This window comes from Cebidichthys violaceus, unplaced genomic scaffold, assembly GCF_023349555.1.
Source record: "Cebidichthys violaceus isolate CVI_PGR_0920_01 unplaced genomic scaffold, fCebVio1.0.p SCAF_29, whole genome shotgun sequence".
In the NCBI taxonomy this organism is placed as follows: domain Eukaryota; kingdom Metazoa; phylum Chordata; class Actinopteri; order Perciformes; family Stichaeidae; genus Cebidichthys; species Cebidichthys violaceus.
The window spans coordinates 925,759-942,148 of record NW_027176472.1 but is presented as its reverse complement, the minus strand read 5'-3'; the positions used below and the strand labels follow the sequence as shown (position 1 = coordinate 942,148).

General features: G+C 43.5%; 3 protein-coding genes across 3 annotated transcripts in view; 2 read left to right on the top strand and 1 right to left on the bottom strand.

The window, feature by feature from the left end:
- dram2b (DNA-damage regulated autophagy modulator 2b) overlaps positions 1 to 1,276 on the top strand; it is a 5,476-nt gene extending 4,200 nt beyond the window's left edge. The window contains exon 8 of the mRNA XM_068721971.1: positions 1 to 1,276. This exon is cut by the window's left edge and continues 772 nt beyond it. The gene's annotated coding sequence lies outside the window, so the exon portion shown is untranslated.
- A 377-nt stretch (positions 1,277 to 1,653) lies between these two features.
- cunh6orf89 (chromosome unknown C6orf89 homolog) lies at positions 1,654 to 5,669 on the bottom strand. Its single transcript, XM_068721970.1, has 8 exons — positions 5,536 to 5,669; positions 3,945 to 4,221; positions 3,434 to 3,599; positions 3,135 to 3,283; positions 2,861 to 3,012; positions 2,567 to 2,702; positions 2,267 to 2,390; positions 1,654 to 2,123 (listed from the first exon to the last, which is right to left on the bottom strand). The coding sequence occupies exons 2-8, from the start codon at positions 4,131 to 4,133 to the stop codon at positions 2,041 to 2,043; spliced, it is 999 nt and encodes a 332-aa protein (XP_068578071.1). The 5' UTR covers positions 4,134 to 4,221; positions 5,536 to 5,669; the 3' UTR covers positions 1,654 to 2,040.
- A 2,153-nt stretch (positions 5,670 to 7,822) lies between these two features.
- nfs1 (NFS1 cysteine desulfurase) lies at positions 7,823 to 15,996 on the top strand. Its single transcript, XM_068721969.1, has 13 exons — positions 7,823 to 8,166; positions 8,995 to 9,071; positions 9,205 to 9,321; positions 9,472 to 9,555; positions 11,831 to 11,983; positions 12,076 to 12,169; positions 12,502 to 12,636; positions 13,177 to 13,334; positions 13,514 to 13,619; positions 13,769 to 13,850; positions 14,240 to 14,323; positions 14,553 to 14,642; positions 15,030 to 15,996. Exons 1-13 carry the CDS (start codon positions 8,061 to 8,063, stop codon positions 15,091 to 15,093), a joined length of 1,350 nt encoding a protein of 449 aa, XP_068578070.1. The 5' UTR covers positions 7,823 to 8,060; the 3' UTR covers positions 15,094 to 15,996.
- The last annotated feature ends 394 nt before the right edge of the window (positions 15,997 to 16,390 follow it).

Sequence of the window (16,390 nt, the reverse complement as noted above, 5' to 3'; positions counted from 1 at the left end):
GTTTTCCACATAATCCGAAATCCAATAGAAAAACCCCGTTTGCTTTTTGTTGAGGGAACCGGTGTGACGCTAACTTCCGGGTCGTCCCTGCAGCTCTCTGTACGACGAGAATAGAGAGATTTCTTTATGTATTTTTGGGTGAAATGATCCTTTTAACCCAAATATTAGGCTTTGCACTTTTCCCTCAGACTGCAACAGTCTCTCTGTCTCTGTGTGTGACTTTGTCACTTCTACCTTCTTATTACGGTTTAAAGCGCTCCCACTGCACTTAACGCTCAGTCATAAGTTACACCTGCTCCTCATGAAGCACACTGGGGTCACATATGTGTTTATTAATTATTGATGTTGAAATCAGCGCACAGATTATTGTAAGGGGAGAGAATATTTGTTAGAAAACTGACTTTCTATTTACTGCATTCAGGATGGTTTAATATCTGCACTATTTATCAGTTATCAGCTTTCTTTGCATACATTTTTTTAAAAGTACGTTTTGAGTAGATATTACTGAATATTACGGAATGATATTGCTGTAAAGGCCAGATGCATATTCCAGATGCCTTCCTTCATAATTCTTAAAGTTCTGTACGAGCTGAACCGCTGCTTTGCAGGTTTACAAGTCTGATGATTGTAGAATCAGCGGCCTGATGAGCTGCAGTGTGCCACCGGAATAATGCAATACTTTGTTAAATTATATTAAAGTATTTACATACAAATGTATTCAATTTGTATGTAAATACTTCATAAACAAACTCAAAACTTTCTAAAAACACCAATAAACTTCCCAATTCATTTTATTTATCTGTTTTCAAACAATAACTGAATTTTAAAGGTTTATAATCTCTCAATTTAAAATTGAGTTTCTATTGTACTTTGTACTGTTGGTACATTATTCATGTTGAGACTAATAAAGATTTTAGTCACGTTTATATAATTAAGTTTTAATGTTTGAAGCTGCACTAATCAATATTTGATATTCTCAATGGATTTAACTGACATTTAGGTTGAAGTTGATTTACTCGCTGCTGCTCCAACATGTTCCAGGTTCTTCTGCCATCAGGTCTTAGTCAGCTGTTCTCTGATCAGCTGTTCTCTGATCAGCTGCTTCCAACAGGTCTGACTTTAAAACAACTCAACACATTCTGATCTGTTTGTGACATAATTATCTAATTAACAATACGTCCAAAACCAAAGCATTCAGCGTCCTCTGATGTTTTGTACTTTATTTACCTTCATCCTGTGGGCTTGTTTATGATTTAGAAATAAACCAAATTATATTCATTATTATTATTAACTATCTCTTGAGACTGACTACAACTCTCCAGGGACTCAAATTCAACCCGTTACTCTAGTGTCTCAATCCAGCAGAATGTTTGTCCGGTTTACTACATCCAAATAATCCAATTCAGAATATAGATCCTACCAGGTGTCATGGAGGAAATAGATAAGATCATTCATAAATTGGTATCAGTGGTACACATGGATGGACAAAACATTAGAATAAACTTCGACAGCAGAAATGATCAAACAGTTGAATCAACATAACGTCATAATGGATATGAGCACAACAGCAGAGACTCGGAGGTCTGGATCCAGTGCGATGCGGAACACTACACAGTGCTCCAGTACCTTCTGAAAGAGAGACACACCCAGAGGTTTGATGAGTAGTTTTTAATTGCTAGAGATCTGCTTGAAGCTATGGCACGAGCACAGCACATCCAGGACATCGAAGCTGCTGCAGAGAGTTTAAATTACACAAGAACAAAGTCCATCGACTCATTTCTCAGTCCTCGAAACCTGCTGGAGATCCCTTTAGTTCAAACCGAAGTCACGTGTGCACTGGTATCCAGTTCTTTGAGGAGCGCTGGGAGGATCGTTTATGACGGACGGCGGCGTCAGGAAAAAAAAAAAGAAAAGAAGAAGACCGGAGAGTTGTAAGGCATCAGTGGGCGGGGCCACAGAAAGGCCGGCAAGCTCCGAAATTCTACATTCACAGCCGACCTGCACGTCCTGAACTCTGTCCTCCTCCACGCCACCTGAAGTTTAAAAGGCCGATCCGTCGCAGATGATGTTCTGGCCTCGGCCCGGGAACAGCTCCATCTGCCAGTACCGAGTGTCAGCGTAGACTACAGGAGGTTTAAAGAGAACAGCCGTCAACGCAACTTACTTATTGGGAAATATAGTTATATGTATAAAAATCTATCTGCTGTGGTTTTCTTGTAGGATGTTTTCTATTCTGTGGATTACAAACAGGTGAAGCAGGCGTTACCCATGTCTCCGGGCGTCAGCCACAGGTTGAAGGAGCTGCAGTGTTTCTGGCAGCGTTGAACGGGCAGAACTCGAACCGTTGGAAGCCCCTCGCCCACCACCAGCCAGCCAAACACCCCGACGCCCTGAAACACAGCACAGCAAGTCAGGAGTTAGAGCCGCGGGTTCATCTGAGGCGAGTGACGGATTGTTAAAAGGTTTATTATTTTACATTTTCCTGAAAAAGAAATCCCTTTCACTCATCCCTCATAACCACTAGGTGTGTGTGTGTGTGTGTTGACGTCGGCACACGTGAACTCACTTTACTCTGGGAGTTTGTGCTGTGGGTGACCAGGCAGCGCTGCACGATGGTCCCGGCACTGTCCAGCAGGGGGCAGAGCTCCGCCTTCGGGAAGAGCCACCTCAGCACCTTCTCCCTGGTCCCAGAGCTGAACCTCCTGCACCGCCAACACAACAGCAGTCATTATATACATCTTTAGCATGTACTACTGAGCTTCCTGAAATATTGTCCCACTGTGACCATGATGCAGGTCTGGGTTCCTCAGGACCGAAGTGGACCAGTGAAGACCTCCACTTTGAACAGAAACACGTGTACCAGAGCAGAGTGAAGTTGGCGGGTCCTTGCGGGAGGCCCAGATGATGGTTGGGCAGACCGTCGTCCTCCTCCAGCAGAATGGACATGGAGCCTGAGTGGGCCAAGTAGAGCTCCTCGAGCTGCTGCCGCTGCACACTGAGGGACTCCCCACCCTGCAGAGACCAGTATAACCAGTAATAACAGGAATGGTTAGATGGGAGGGGGGCATTTATCACACATTGCTGCTCATCACGACAACCCAGAGGAAAGACATTTCAAACTTTCAAGTCGAGACCTTTAGCAGGACGAGCTGCGGCCCCCGTCGCAGCGTCACCGTCCCTCTGAGGCTCTCCGGGACCTCCAGCACCGAGGAGATCTCTGCACAGCCCGAACAGTTGACCAGATTCTGCCTGAGAGAGCCGGCACTCCACCACTCATGGAAACCTGCAGCATAAACACACACACGTAAACAAACCCTTTAGATACCTCATTAAAAACTGTGTGTGTGTGTGTGTGTGTGTGTGTGTGTGTGTGTGTGTGTGTGTGTGTGTGTGTGTGTGTGTGTGTGTGTGTGTGTGTGTTCATGCGTCAGACCTTGCAGGTTGTACTTCTTGGCGATGGGTAAGGACAGCAGGCGGACGTGGCTGAGGGGGGACGACCAGTTGTAACAGCCCAGGTTGACCAGACCCAGCTGGGGGCCGCTCTGAGGGTACGTGAAGGCCAGCACCACCACCAGCAGGAAGCCCACCGCCACCACGAACTGCAGAGACAAAACGGGGGGGGGACGTCATCGACGCTGACGGCTTGTGTCCGACCTCAAAGCGTAAATAAGCCGGTGTGCTCCGTGTACTCCACGGCCGGCGAGCGATTCGTTTTACAGCAAGAAAGTAAATTAGCTGCAGTGGACGAATAGTACGACAAAGAGTATTTCAACAGTGCAAACACAAAGAAGAACTTAACACTAAAACACTAAAAGTAAGAAGAATTTAACAACAATAACAAAGGCATAAAACGCAACTAAATCCTCATATTTATCATGTGCTTTTGAAGGCCTTCAGCGATTATGTTTTCTGTCAACCAGAGGTTCTAGCTGAGTGATATTCACCTTGATGGTGGCCCTCAGGATGGGGAACTGTGGCGGCTCTCTCCGGGGCTCGTTGGTCTCCAGCACCTGCTTGATGAACCTCTCGATCTCCCTCTCCGACATGCCGTAGCGGTAGCCCGACTGCCGGAGGATGTCGATGCTCTCCGACAGCTTGTCGTAGATGCACGGCTCGCTCGTCGTCGTTCCCATGATGACAGCGGCGGTGGCGGCGGCGGCCCTTTCGGTCAAACGCGTCGGTCTTCGGCTGCTGCTGCGGTCTCCTGGAGCATGGTGTCGCCTGTGAAGTCATCCGAAATGTTAACGGCCACAAAAACCAGCTAGCTAGCATAACTTACATGATTTAGAAGGCTTGATTCTCGTGTTATGTTATTATATGCAATCTAAACATGGTTCTCTCTTGTGTGGAGACAACCTTTTGTTTAACTGACCTGAAGATTAAATATGATGCAAATCTACAACAACAAAACAAAAATAAGTACATTATTATAGATATACATTATGTTCACCGGATCATTATCATGACGTGCTGCAGTTAAGGGTTTAGTGATTACGATAAGAGAGACTTTTACTGCCTCTGTATACAGTACAGTATATGGAGGGACAATAGTGTGTTTGTCCTGGGCCCATATAAAGATGTTTTTTAAAAGAATGAAGAAAGACTGAAACATGTTGTGCAATAGTAGAGTACTAGTAGGTTAACTACCATACATTAAAACATATGGCTGTAAACACAGTCGACCTTTGTTCATGACAGTGTGTACATATTAGAGGAGACAGTATGGAGTCCACATAGGGACAGTAAGAGACTCTCCGGTCTCTAGCTCACTACATAGAGACACAGCTCCACATAGTGACAACAAAGGATGCCCAAGGCCCTACATGTGAAGTAATTAATGAACTTAGCAAAGTTAACTAGGTTTATCCTTGTCATGTTAAATAGTTATAGCTATATTAAATAACATGAGTGGTAGAAGAAGTACTTTACGACAGTTAACGTTACATTCCACCACTGGGTAACACACTACGTGTACTTGACGACAGTTAACGTTACATGTACTTTACGACAGTTAACGTTACATTCCACCACTGGGTAACACACTACGTGTACTTGACGACAGTTAACGTTACATGTACTTTACGACAGTTAACGTTACATTCCACCACTGGGTAACACACTACGTGTACTTGACGACAGTTAACGTTACATGTACTTTACGACAGTTAACGTTACATTCCACCACTGGGTAACACACTACGTGTACTTGACGACAGTTAACGTTACATGTACTTTACATCAGTTAACGTTACATTCCACCACTAGGTAACACACTACGTAACGTGCCATCAGTGCGGTTGCTGCGTTAAAAACAAATCAGACGTATGCAATGTCACAACAAAGTCATCGCCTATAACAGAACGATGTAACCATCACGATCACTACAGACGATGTATGTGGTTTAAAAAGCGTTGTAAATACCACAGAGCTGATCAACTGACAGTTGGTACGCTAACATGTTAGCTTGTTAGCTTTGAACAACACTCTCAGTTTACGTCGTTTAGAATAAAACTATACTGAGACTGAAAGCCTCACCTTTAAAGGGACATCCGCCGTCTTTTCTTTCCCAGGTTAACTACGAAAATAAATGTATTGTTTAAAATAAACTAGCTTGCTAATTAAATGGGCATGGCTACCACAAACAAACAGCCCGGATGCAGATGCTAATTCTTTCTTCTTCTTCTTTGGTGTTTGATATGACGGTTGTCAAAGAGGTGCGTTACCGCCACCACTTGGACTGGAAGGCAGCTGCAGGAGATCATGTTGGAAAATAACTAAATACATGAATGAAATACTTTTTTGTGTGGTTTCTTTTCGCTTAATACGTTTCTCTTTAAAACTGCTGTGCCCACTTTTGGGGTTTAAATGGCGGTTGGCAACAATCGTTTTAATGTATGTGAATCTCAGTGGGTCTGAGATTAACTGTGCGTTCCAGTAGTCATACTACCATACTATTAAGTATGCCAGAAAAATATTTAGTATGTCCCAATACATAGTATGTGAAGAGCAGGATGCCAAAAATACCTGGATGTTCTATAACATCAAGTCACTTTTTAAAGGATGCAAGTCAGCCTGTTTTTCTGGCTATTGTGACCCACAATCCTTTGCACAGCAGTTATATATGCAAGAGAGTCAAAGTTCAAGGTGCAATGTTATGACGAACTAGGTTGTCCAAAATGAATGCAAACTGCACGAAACATTACGTACTTTGTAAGGGCAGCTGCAGTAAGCAAACTACTATTTGTGCTATGTTATATATAAAAATGAATATATTGTATTATTTTGCAGATTCAGATTAATAGTACAAAATATGATCAGCAAATAAATGAGGATGCGTTGTGATAGATTAAGATTCACAAGCTACCCAGCTGATAAAGCATAGTAAGTAGTTACTGATATACTTCTTCATCTTTACTGAAGACATGTATGTTTTCAAAGGTTGACGGTTGGTTTGAGATAAGTTGCATGTGAATTACAGAGTGAGCATGCGGAGGAACATGTGACATGTGACATGTTACGCAATACAATTGAAAAGCAGCGGAACTAATCACCAAGACGCACTGTATATCTGAGTCATTTAAAAAGGTTTTTGTACTCATACATTTCGATTGCGTGCGATAGCAACAAGAAATGCATCTTTAGTGTGAGAACAATAACTTTATATGAGGTTAAAATACAGTAAAAGTGTCGAGGTATAAAAGCAGATTACGTTGTACGTGAGGTGCACATTCTCACATCTAGAGGGAGATTGAGGGATTACGTGTTGGATTAAAGAACAAACTAATGTGAGAGTCAGCAGAACACAATGATTTATAAGGAATATAAACTGTGACGAGGTCTCAAAATCATGGATGGTTTGGATGCAATACTTTGCATGTGAGGATTTACACAATGAGCATGCTGATTAATGTGCTTGGGAGTAATAATACAAACCATTAGAAGAATATTTTAATCCTCTTTGGTCATCAGGCCATCACTGGGTAAGGCCACAATAATTTGAAAATAGCACAGTGTTTTGACAACTGTGCCAAGTTCATCATTGTTAATCATTCATTTCTAGACTGTGTGGCGTTCACCTGAACCATAGCTGAACCCACGTTTCATAAACTCCCGGCTTTAACCAATCACGGCACAGACTAAAAGCACCAGAATCTGCTCAAAACCAGAGGGTTCTGTCCAAAACAACAGATATCGACCAATGAGAGCTCAAGTCTGGTTAAAGGAAGTTCCGCCCCCCTGTTTCCGTTTCTTGTGCAACAGCGAAACAGCAGCGACACCGCGTTGCGTCAAGTTGCGGAGAGACACAGGAAATGCTGCTTGAGAGGCCACAGAACAACAAAATAAAATAGAATAAGTAAAAAAAATGTTTTCATTTTAATTAAAAAACATACATTGCTTTTTAGTATTAACCTAAAAATATTTAAACATTTAAATTTGTTTAACTTTCGTGAAAGAAAACGATGAGACTCATTAATAAATCTTTACAATAAGTCACCTTTGACCAAATCATTTACACGACTATAACACCGTTGCACTGTTGTTGCTTGTTTGTAGAATCTTTGCACTATTGTTTAGTTAGTTAATTTAATATTATTCTATTTTATTGTATATATTGTGCATTTTTATATTTAAAACAAATTGTTTTACTCTGTGATTTGTATTGCTTGGCTTTACCTGTACCTAAAATGCTTCTCTAGCAAACATAATATTATTAATTAATTAATAAAATACCTATCTAATCTAATCTAATCTATTTTATTGAAATATTTTATTTTGAAAGTCATCACCGGAACTCTTCGTTGTTAGCATGACAACCTTGACTGTGATTCTATAATCTGGATCCAACTAACAGGCGGCAACGTTTCTCAAACCAAACCTGAAACTCAATAGTATCATTTATACAGAAATAGGGAAGTATCTTCTTTATTATCTTCCACAGGAACCAGCAGGTTAAACTGGTTTAAACCGGTGAAAACTGGTGTTGTGTTCGCGTTCAGCGTGTTGTTGTTATTGGAGGTCACAGCGTGTCTCCAGTTGAAAAAATCCACAGACTTCCAGAGATGCTTTCCCCGGGCAGGACCGTCTCCTCCCGGCTGCTGAGGCCGATGTCGAGGCTTCCTCTCTGGCTGGGCTCTGACGGAAGAGCCGCCAGCTCTCAGCCCAAAGGTAACAACGGCAGAATTGAAATGCTCGGATTAATTGGAGCCACAGGAGCAGTTAGCATCAAGCTAATCCCAAAAGTGACGCAGTTTAGCACGGAGACGGAAAACTTCTTAACACCAATAAACCCGAGTGACGTTAAATTATGACATAAGAACCGTTTGTAAGATTAGAAGAGGGCATTACAACTAATTACACTCAATACATAAAGTTATTATCATTAATAATAACAGTAGAGTGACAGAAACATAATTGTCAACTAATTCATCACTTAATAAGGAATTTAAAACTCAACAGAACACCTCTCAGTAGTGAAACACAGTAAAGTGATCGAAAGATTGTAGTTCGCTGATATGAGTGCTAATAAAGTGCTTAAGATGAAAAAATGAAGATCCTGTAAGTCATTATAATGAGATAGTATCTCATTATAATGACTAATTATGAGATGCTAAGTCATAATTATGTAAGGGATCTTTGTACAGGATCTTTATTCTTTCATCACAGTGTCAGAAATGGGCTTCCATAGTTCTTTGCCCTTCTTAATGAAGAAGATCTGCGCTAACCTCCCTACCTGCCTGCAGCTCCTCACAGGATGCTGGTTGGTCCATGCGTGACTTGAAGCCTTGACAAGTAGATTTTCGGTTGGTACGTTGTCCTGTGTTCTCTCCTGATCTCCTGACATCGCGAGAATCCAGCTGCTGTGTCAAGTAAATCGTCTTTTAGAGAGTCAGTTGACGAATGACTCAGTATGTGACTCAGTATTTCAGTCCAGCATCATCCAGATCTGATTAGAACCAGCTGACTGTCTTTCTGTTGTTGTTGTTTCTGCTGCAGAGTTGATAAAGAAACATGAACTGGAGAAAGATGAGCCCCGCCCCCTCTACATGGACTTCCAGGCCACCACGCCCATGGTAACCCTGATCATCCATGTGTACCAGCTGATGTCAGAGAGGTGCTGGCACTTTTACACTTACACCTGTGTGTGTGTGTGTGTGTGTGTGTGTGTGTGTGTGTGTGTGTGTGTGTGTGTGTGTGTGTGTGTAGGACCCCCGGGTGCTGGACGCCATGTTGCCCTACCAGGTGAATTACTACGGTAACCCTCACTCCAAAACACACGCCTACGGCTGGGAGAGCGAGAGCGCCATGGAGGTGGCCAGGAAGGTAGAGAGACACTCAGTCTGTACAGAGAGAGAGAGAGAGAGAGAGACGGTTTTTAAAAAAGCCTAATTATATGTCAACTCATTTCATTGAATGTGAATGTGAGAGAGAGACACTGACTGTGTGTTTCTCTCTCTCTCTCTCTCTGAGCAGCAGGTGGCTGATCTGATTGGAGCAGATCCCAGAGAGATCATCTTCACCAGCGGAGCCACCGAGTCCAACAACATGGCCATCAAGGTCTCACTCTGCTCCTCCTCTTCATCACACCTCCTCCTCCTCTTCCTCTCACTATTAACATGCTAGCCAGGCGGGCTGGAGCTAACAATCAGTCCCAACAACCGGCCGATCTTCTCTCTGTTGTCTCTTTTGAGAACACAGTGAGAACTCAGTGAGAACAGAAGGAGAACTCAGTGAGAACAGAAGGAGAACACAGTGAGAACACAGTGAGAACACAGTAAGAACACAGTAAGAACACAGTGAGAACGCAGTGAGAACGCAGTGAGAACGCAGTGAGAACACAGTGAGAACTCAGTGAGAACACAGTGAGAACTCAGTGAGAACAGAAGGAGAACACAGTGAGAACACAGTGAGAACGCTGTGAGAACACAGTGAGAACACAGTGAGAATGCAGTGAGAACAGAAGGAGAACGCAGTGAGAACACAGTGAGAACTTAGTGAGAACAGAAGGAGAACACAGTGAGAACGCAGTGAGAACACAGTGAGAGCGCAGTGAGAACGCAGTGAGAACAGAAGGAGAACACAGTGAGAACACAGTGAGAACAGAAGGAGAACACAGTGAGAACAGAAGGAGAACACAGTGAGAACGCAGTGAGAACACAGTGAGAGCGCAGTGAGAACACAGTGAGAACAGAAGGAGAACACAGTGAGAACGCAGTGAGAACAGAAGGAGAACACAGTGAGAACAGAAGGAGAACACAGTGAGAACGCAGTGAGAACAGAAGGAGAACACAGTGAGAACACAGTGAGAACGCAGTGAGAACAGAAGGAGAACACAGTGAGAACACAGTGAGAACAGAAGGAGAACACAGTGAGAACAGAAGGAGAACACAGTGAGAACAGAAGGAGAACACAGTGAGAACAGAAGGAGAACACAGTAAGAACACAGTAAGAACACAGTAAGAACGCTGTGAGAACACAGTGAGAACGCAGTGAGAACAGAAGGATGTTTTCATACTAGCTTGTTGCACTTATTGTATTCGTATTACTTATAGCACTAACTGTTTTTCTTGTTTCTGTACTTTGGCTCTGAGTTATGCTCTGCTTCATGCTCTTAGATGCTTGTTTGGAAAAGGAGATGTACTTATGACTTCTGGTGACTAGTAGTTCTTTTGATTACCAATGTTGAATGCACTTATCGTAAGTCGCTTTGGATAAAAGCGTCTGCTAAATGACTGTAATGTAATGTAATGTAAGGAAAACGCAGTGAGAACACAGTGAGAACGCAGTGAGAACAGAAGGAGAACACAGTGAGAACGCAGTAAGAACACAGTAAGAACACAGAACGCAGTAAGAACAGAAGGAGAACACAGTAAGAACACAGTGAGAACGCTGTGAGAACACAGTGAGAACAGAAGGAAAACGCAGTGAGAACACAGTGAGAAAACAGTGAGAACACAGTAAGAACACAGTGAGAACACAGTGAGAACGCTGTGAGAACTCAGTGAGAACGCAGTGAGAACACAGTGAGAACACAGTAAGAACTCAGTGAGAACACAGTAAGAACTCAGTGAGAACGCAGTGAGAACTCAGTGAGAAAACAGTGAGAACACAGTGAGAACACAGTGAGAACGCTGTGAGAACTCAGTGAGAACGCAGTGAGAACAGAAGGAAAACGCAGTGAGAACACAGTAAGAACGCAGTGAGAACACAGTGAGAACGCAGTGAGAACTCGGTGAGAAAACAGTGAGAACGCTGTGAGAACTCAGTGAGAACGCAGTGAGAACACAGTGAGAATGCAGTGAGAACACAGTGAGAATGCAGTGAGAACACAGTAAGAACTCAGTGAGAAAACAGTGAGAACGCTGTGAGAACTCAGTGAGAACGCAGTGAGAACAGAAGGAAAACACAGTGAGAACACAGTAAGAACGCAGTGAGAACGCAGTGAGAACTCAGTGAGAACTCGGTGAGAAAACAGTGAGAACGCTGTGAGAACTCAGTGAGAACGCAGTGAGAACACAGTGAGAATGCAGTGAGAACACAGTGAGAATGCAGTGAGAACACAGTAAGAACTCAGTGAGAAAACAGTGAGAACACTGTGAGAACTCAGTGAGAACACAGTGAGAACGCTGTGAGAACACGGTGAGAACTCAGTGAGAACTCAGTGAGAACACAGTAAGAACTCAGTGAGAACGCAGTGAGAACTCTGTGACAACTCTGTGAGAACTCTGTGAGAACACAGTGAGAACACGGGGAAACTACAGAAAAATAAAACCACATCCCGGAGTTAGAACCCCGTTCTGTGATCTCAGTCTTGACCCCGTCTCTCCTGCAGGGCGTGGCCCGGTTCTACAAGACGAAGAAGCGCCACGTGATCACCACGCAGACGGAGCACAAGTGTGTGCTGGACTCGTGTCGAGTTCTGGAGTCCGAAGGATTCAGTATCACCTACCTGCCCGTCCAGTCCAACGGACTGGTGGACCTGGAGGTACACACGCTCCGAACGTACAGAGTGAACGCATTCAGATCAGAAGTCGTTGTGTGTATTAACACTGTGTGTGTGTGTGTGTGTGTGTGTAGCTGTTGGAGGCCTCGATCCGTCCCGACACCTCTCTGTTGTCGGTGATGACCGTCAACAACGAGATCGGAGTCAAGCAGCCCATCAAGGAGATTGGTAAACATGGCATCACGATTTTTGTTATAACGTTACAATTTCATCTGCCCAGTACTAGCAATGTGTTCGTCATATTATATTAAAGTATTGTAGCTGAGGGTTTCACCACTCAACGTCACTGTCGTTATCTCACCTATTCTTAATGCTTTGTCCTAGTTTATCTACCTCTTTGTTGTTGTTCGGTGATTTAAAGTGAACTATTTTAGCCGTTAAACCTCTTCGCTAAACTCCATTAACAGGCTTCTTATTTCTGAACCATGTCCACTGTGTTTCTCTGATTTAGTGTTCCGATCAAAGCTATTGATTGATCTCTTTACTCTTCCTGTCCACAGGTCAGATTTGTCGCTCTAAGGGAGTCTTCCTCCACACTGACGCCGCTCAGGCTGTCGGAAAGATTCCCGTCAACGTCACGGACTGGAAGGTTGACCTGATGTCCATCAGCGGCCACAAGGTCTACGGACCTAAAGGTTAGCCGTAGCATCACCGTAGATGCTATCGAGACTGTTAGCTCATTAGACAAGATGAGGCAGTTTATAAGCAACACGTTGCACACATGTGGCTGTTAAGAGTGCTTTTCAAATTGCGTACAACTTGTTTTCTGAAAGAAACGTGAAATAGAACCTGAAACAGTCAAAGTTGCAATTGAAATGCAAATACTGAAAGCTGAAATAGCGTTTAAAAGTGAAGAAAGCAGCTTTAAGGGCCAGTGTTTAGCATTTGGCGCCATCTAGCGGCGAGGTTGCAGATTGCAACCAACAGATTCCATAGAGCCGGTGTTTGGGTTGTCCGTTCTGGGCCACCGTAGAAACACGGTGAGGAGGACTCACTCCGCGTGTCGATATAAACAGAAGTCAAGAGGAAATGTGTTTGCTTCATTTGCAAGGAATCCATTGCTGTGATGGAGTAGCGTTACGTTAGAAGACACAATGCAACCCAACATCAGTTTGTACACTATCACATGGGGTTTTCTGATCTAGACCTGTGTGTGTGTGTGTGTGTGCGTACAGGTGTGGGTGCTTTGTACGTGCGTCGCCGGCCACGAGTGCGCATGGAGCCGCTGCAGAACGGGGGCGGGCAGGAGAGGGGGCTGCGCTCCGGCACCGTGCCCACCCCGCTGGCTGTCGGGCTGGGAGCCGCCTGCAGCATCGCGCAGCAGGAGATGGAGGTAAAAAAAAAAAACGAACGCACCAGAACACCCTGAGAGTCAACAAACACGTCCAAACATCCTGGGACTCAAAGTGTGTGTGTGTGTGTGTGTGTGTGTGTGTGTGTGTGTGTGTGTGTGTGTGTGTGTGTGTGTGTGTGTGTGTGTGTGCGTGCGTGTGTGTGCGTGCGTGCGTGCAGTATGATCATCGCAGAGTGTCCATGCTGGCTAATCGTCTGGTCCATAAGATCACGTCTGAGCTTCCTGACGTCATCATGAACGGAGATGCAGAACAACGCTACGCTGGTACACACACACACACACACACACACACACACACACAGAGGTGCTCTAACATGCTTCATGTAAAGAGGTTTCTGTTGGTGTTCTGTGTTAACGTTTTACTCCAGCAGACGAGGCAGATGGACTCATCTGAGTGTTTGTGTTCTTTTCAGGCTGTGTCAACTTGTCCTTTGCGTATGTGGAGGGAGAGAGTCTGTTGATGGCGCTGAAGGATGTCGCTCTGTCATCTGGGAGGTCAGACACACACTAAAATAAAAATAAAAACACGCCTGAAGCTTTATCTGGAGCCGGTGCTCCTGATGACTGGAGCCGTTTAGTCAAACTATCTTTATATATGTTCATTTAACAGTTTCATGTGGATGCATTAGTGCAGGCAACACAGTTCACATTCCTGCCGCCTGTTATTCCACATTCCACTGACTGCAAGTTAGCAAACAAATGTAAACAATGCACAGTTTAAATATTTAAAAAAATTCCCTTTTGCGAATGATTCCTGAGGAGTGGAATTTTCTCTCAACGTGTTTGTTAGACCTCAGGGATGCACACGGTGTATTTTGATGAGAAGCAACTTTGTTTTTCTTGTATATAAAAGATGAATGAGTGTTGCTTTGTGTGCACAACAGTGCGTGTACGTCAGCGTCTCTGGAGCCGTCCTACGTCCTCAGAGCCATCGGAACGGATGAAGACCTCGCTCACTCGTCCATCAGGTGCAAACACTGACTTCCTCACTTTAATCCCGTTGATTGTGATCAAGTTTAACTTGAAACACTGACTGAAACATCTGTCTGAACATCAGCAGCTGGAGATGATTCTCTGCAGCCTTTCTGTCATCTGGCTTGACTTCAGTTGAATCACATGTAGGTTAAAGTAAACCTGTTTGTGTGTGTGTGTGTGTGTGTGTGTGTGTGTGTGTGTGTGTGTGTGTGTGTGTGTTAGGTTTGGTATTGGCAGGTTCACCACAGAAGCAGAGGTGGACTACACAGCAGAGAAATGTATCATACAGGTCACCCGGCTCCGAGAGATGAGGTGAGTTCAGCTGGATCCATCATTCAGATCTTATTTCTCTATCTTTGTCCATGAATTCTGTTAGTAATGTGTCCCCAGATCTCAGATATTTTCTTGGTGGGTAAAATATTGTTAATATTGATAGAAATGAAGATAGACTAAGCTATAAAAATAAGACCCAAGTTGTAATAAATCAGAATTAAACTGGTGCGTCATTTTATCCGTGGCAGTATTGTCTGTAATGTGTTATAAATGGTAATGGAGTTATGGGAACTGCCCAATAACCTCTCTCTCTCTCTCTCTCTCTCTCTCTCTCTCTCTCTCTCTCTGTCTCTCTCTCTCTCTCTCTCGCTGTCTCTCTCTCTCTCACTCACTCTCTGTCTCTTTGTCTCTCTGTCTCTGTCTCAGTCCTCTGTGGGAGATGGTTCAAGAAGGCATCGATCTGAAGAGCATCAAGTGGACGCAGCACTAGACTCCTCCCACTTCCTGTTTACTTCCTGGCTGACGACGACGATAGATTCCCAGTGAACTCTGGGAATGTACTAGCTTTACCTTCCTGTACACAAACACGCACAAACTTCCTGTCTGACTTGAAGTCTGTTTGTAACTGCAGCTCCGTGTCTCCGTAGAAGCTCCCCTCGTTGCTCTGTCAGGAGATCGTTGATCGGAGGTTGTTGTATGTCGTTCTGTGGTCCTGCATCACAGACTCGGTTCTTCTTAGTCTTTATTCGGGTTTACCTGGCTTCACTCTCAGTTATCTCTGGATTCACGAAAGAGGATCTCTTAAGTACAGCCTGTCACATATAACACCATGAAGTACTTCACAGTGGGGCTCTACTGATCTATAATCATGTCTCTACTGCTCTTTTATTACTCGTCACTTCATGTTTCCAGTGATTGATTGGGCAGTGCCGGACTGTGGTTGATGGGTTTTGATCTGAACTTCTGCACCACATTGATGTAACCTAGTTAACAGCGAGCGTCGTGATAACAGAGAACCTGAGTTAAACTCAAAGATGGCCGATAACAGTGGGCAGTGTTACATCTCTGACGCCGGGGGCTGCAACTGAAGGCAGCAGACAGAAATTTACTGAGCCAATATTTAAGGATTCACCAATAAGTCTTTGAGTCTGAATTTTCCAGTTGATGATACACAGATTGTCTCCTGCTCTGTTCACATGGGATACACTCCTCTCAGTTTTGCTTCCTCTTCTCACATCAGATTTCAGTAAACCGCAGCATCATGTCAGTTTGTCAGCGGTATTGTGTGTTCCTGGATGTTCCATCACATTTGTTAGACTCCGTCTACTGTTACTCTTCATGATGTATAATCATTATTGTCCAATAAAGTGCTGCTTCCTGGTTATGCAATGAACTATGTTTTGTTTACTTTTTTACTCTTATTTCACGTTTATTTTTATAAACAACAAATGCTACATACGACAGCATTTATAGCTTTAGAGTTAGTTTGCGATGCTTCATAATTGGGCCTGAACACAAATACACATCTCAACAAGCAATAATATACAAAACACAGACAATTACACAATAAAAAAATAAAAAGCACCTTTATTATTAATACGTAAGTTATCACTTTATTACTACAGTCCACTAAACACCAGCAGAAGCAATGTGCATACATTGTTTTTACTCACCTCACCAATGTTTATCCATACTATTTATTTTACATTATATATTGTACTATATATGTATACAACCAATATTTGTATAGTAAGTTTATATTTTATTCTGTAATTCTTAAAACTCAT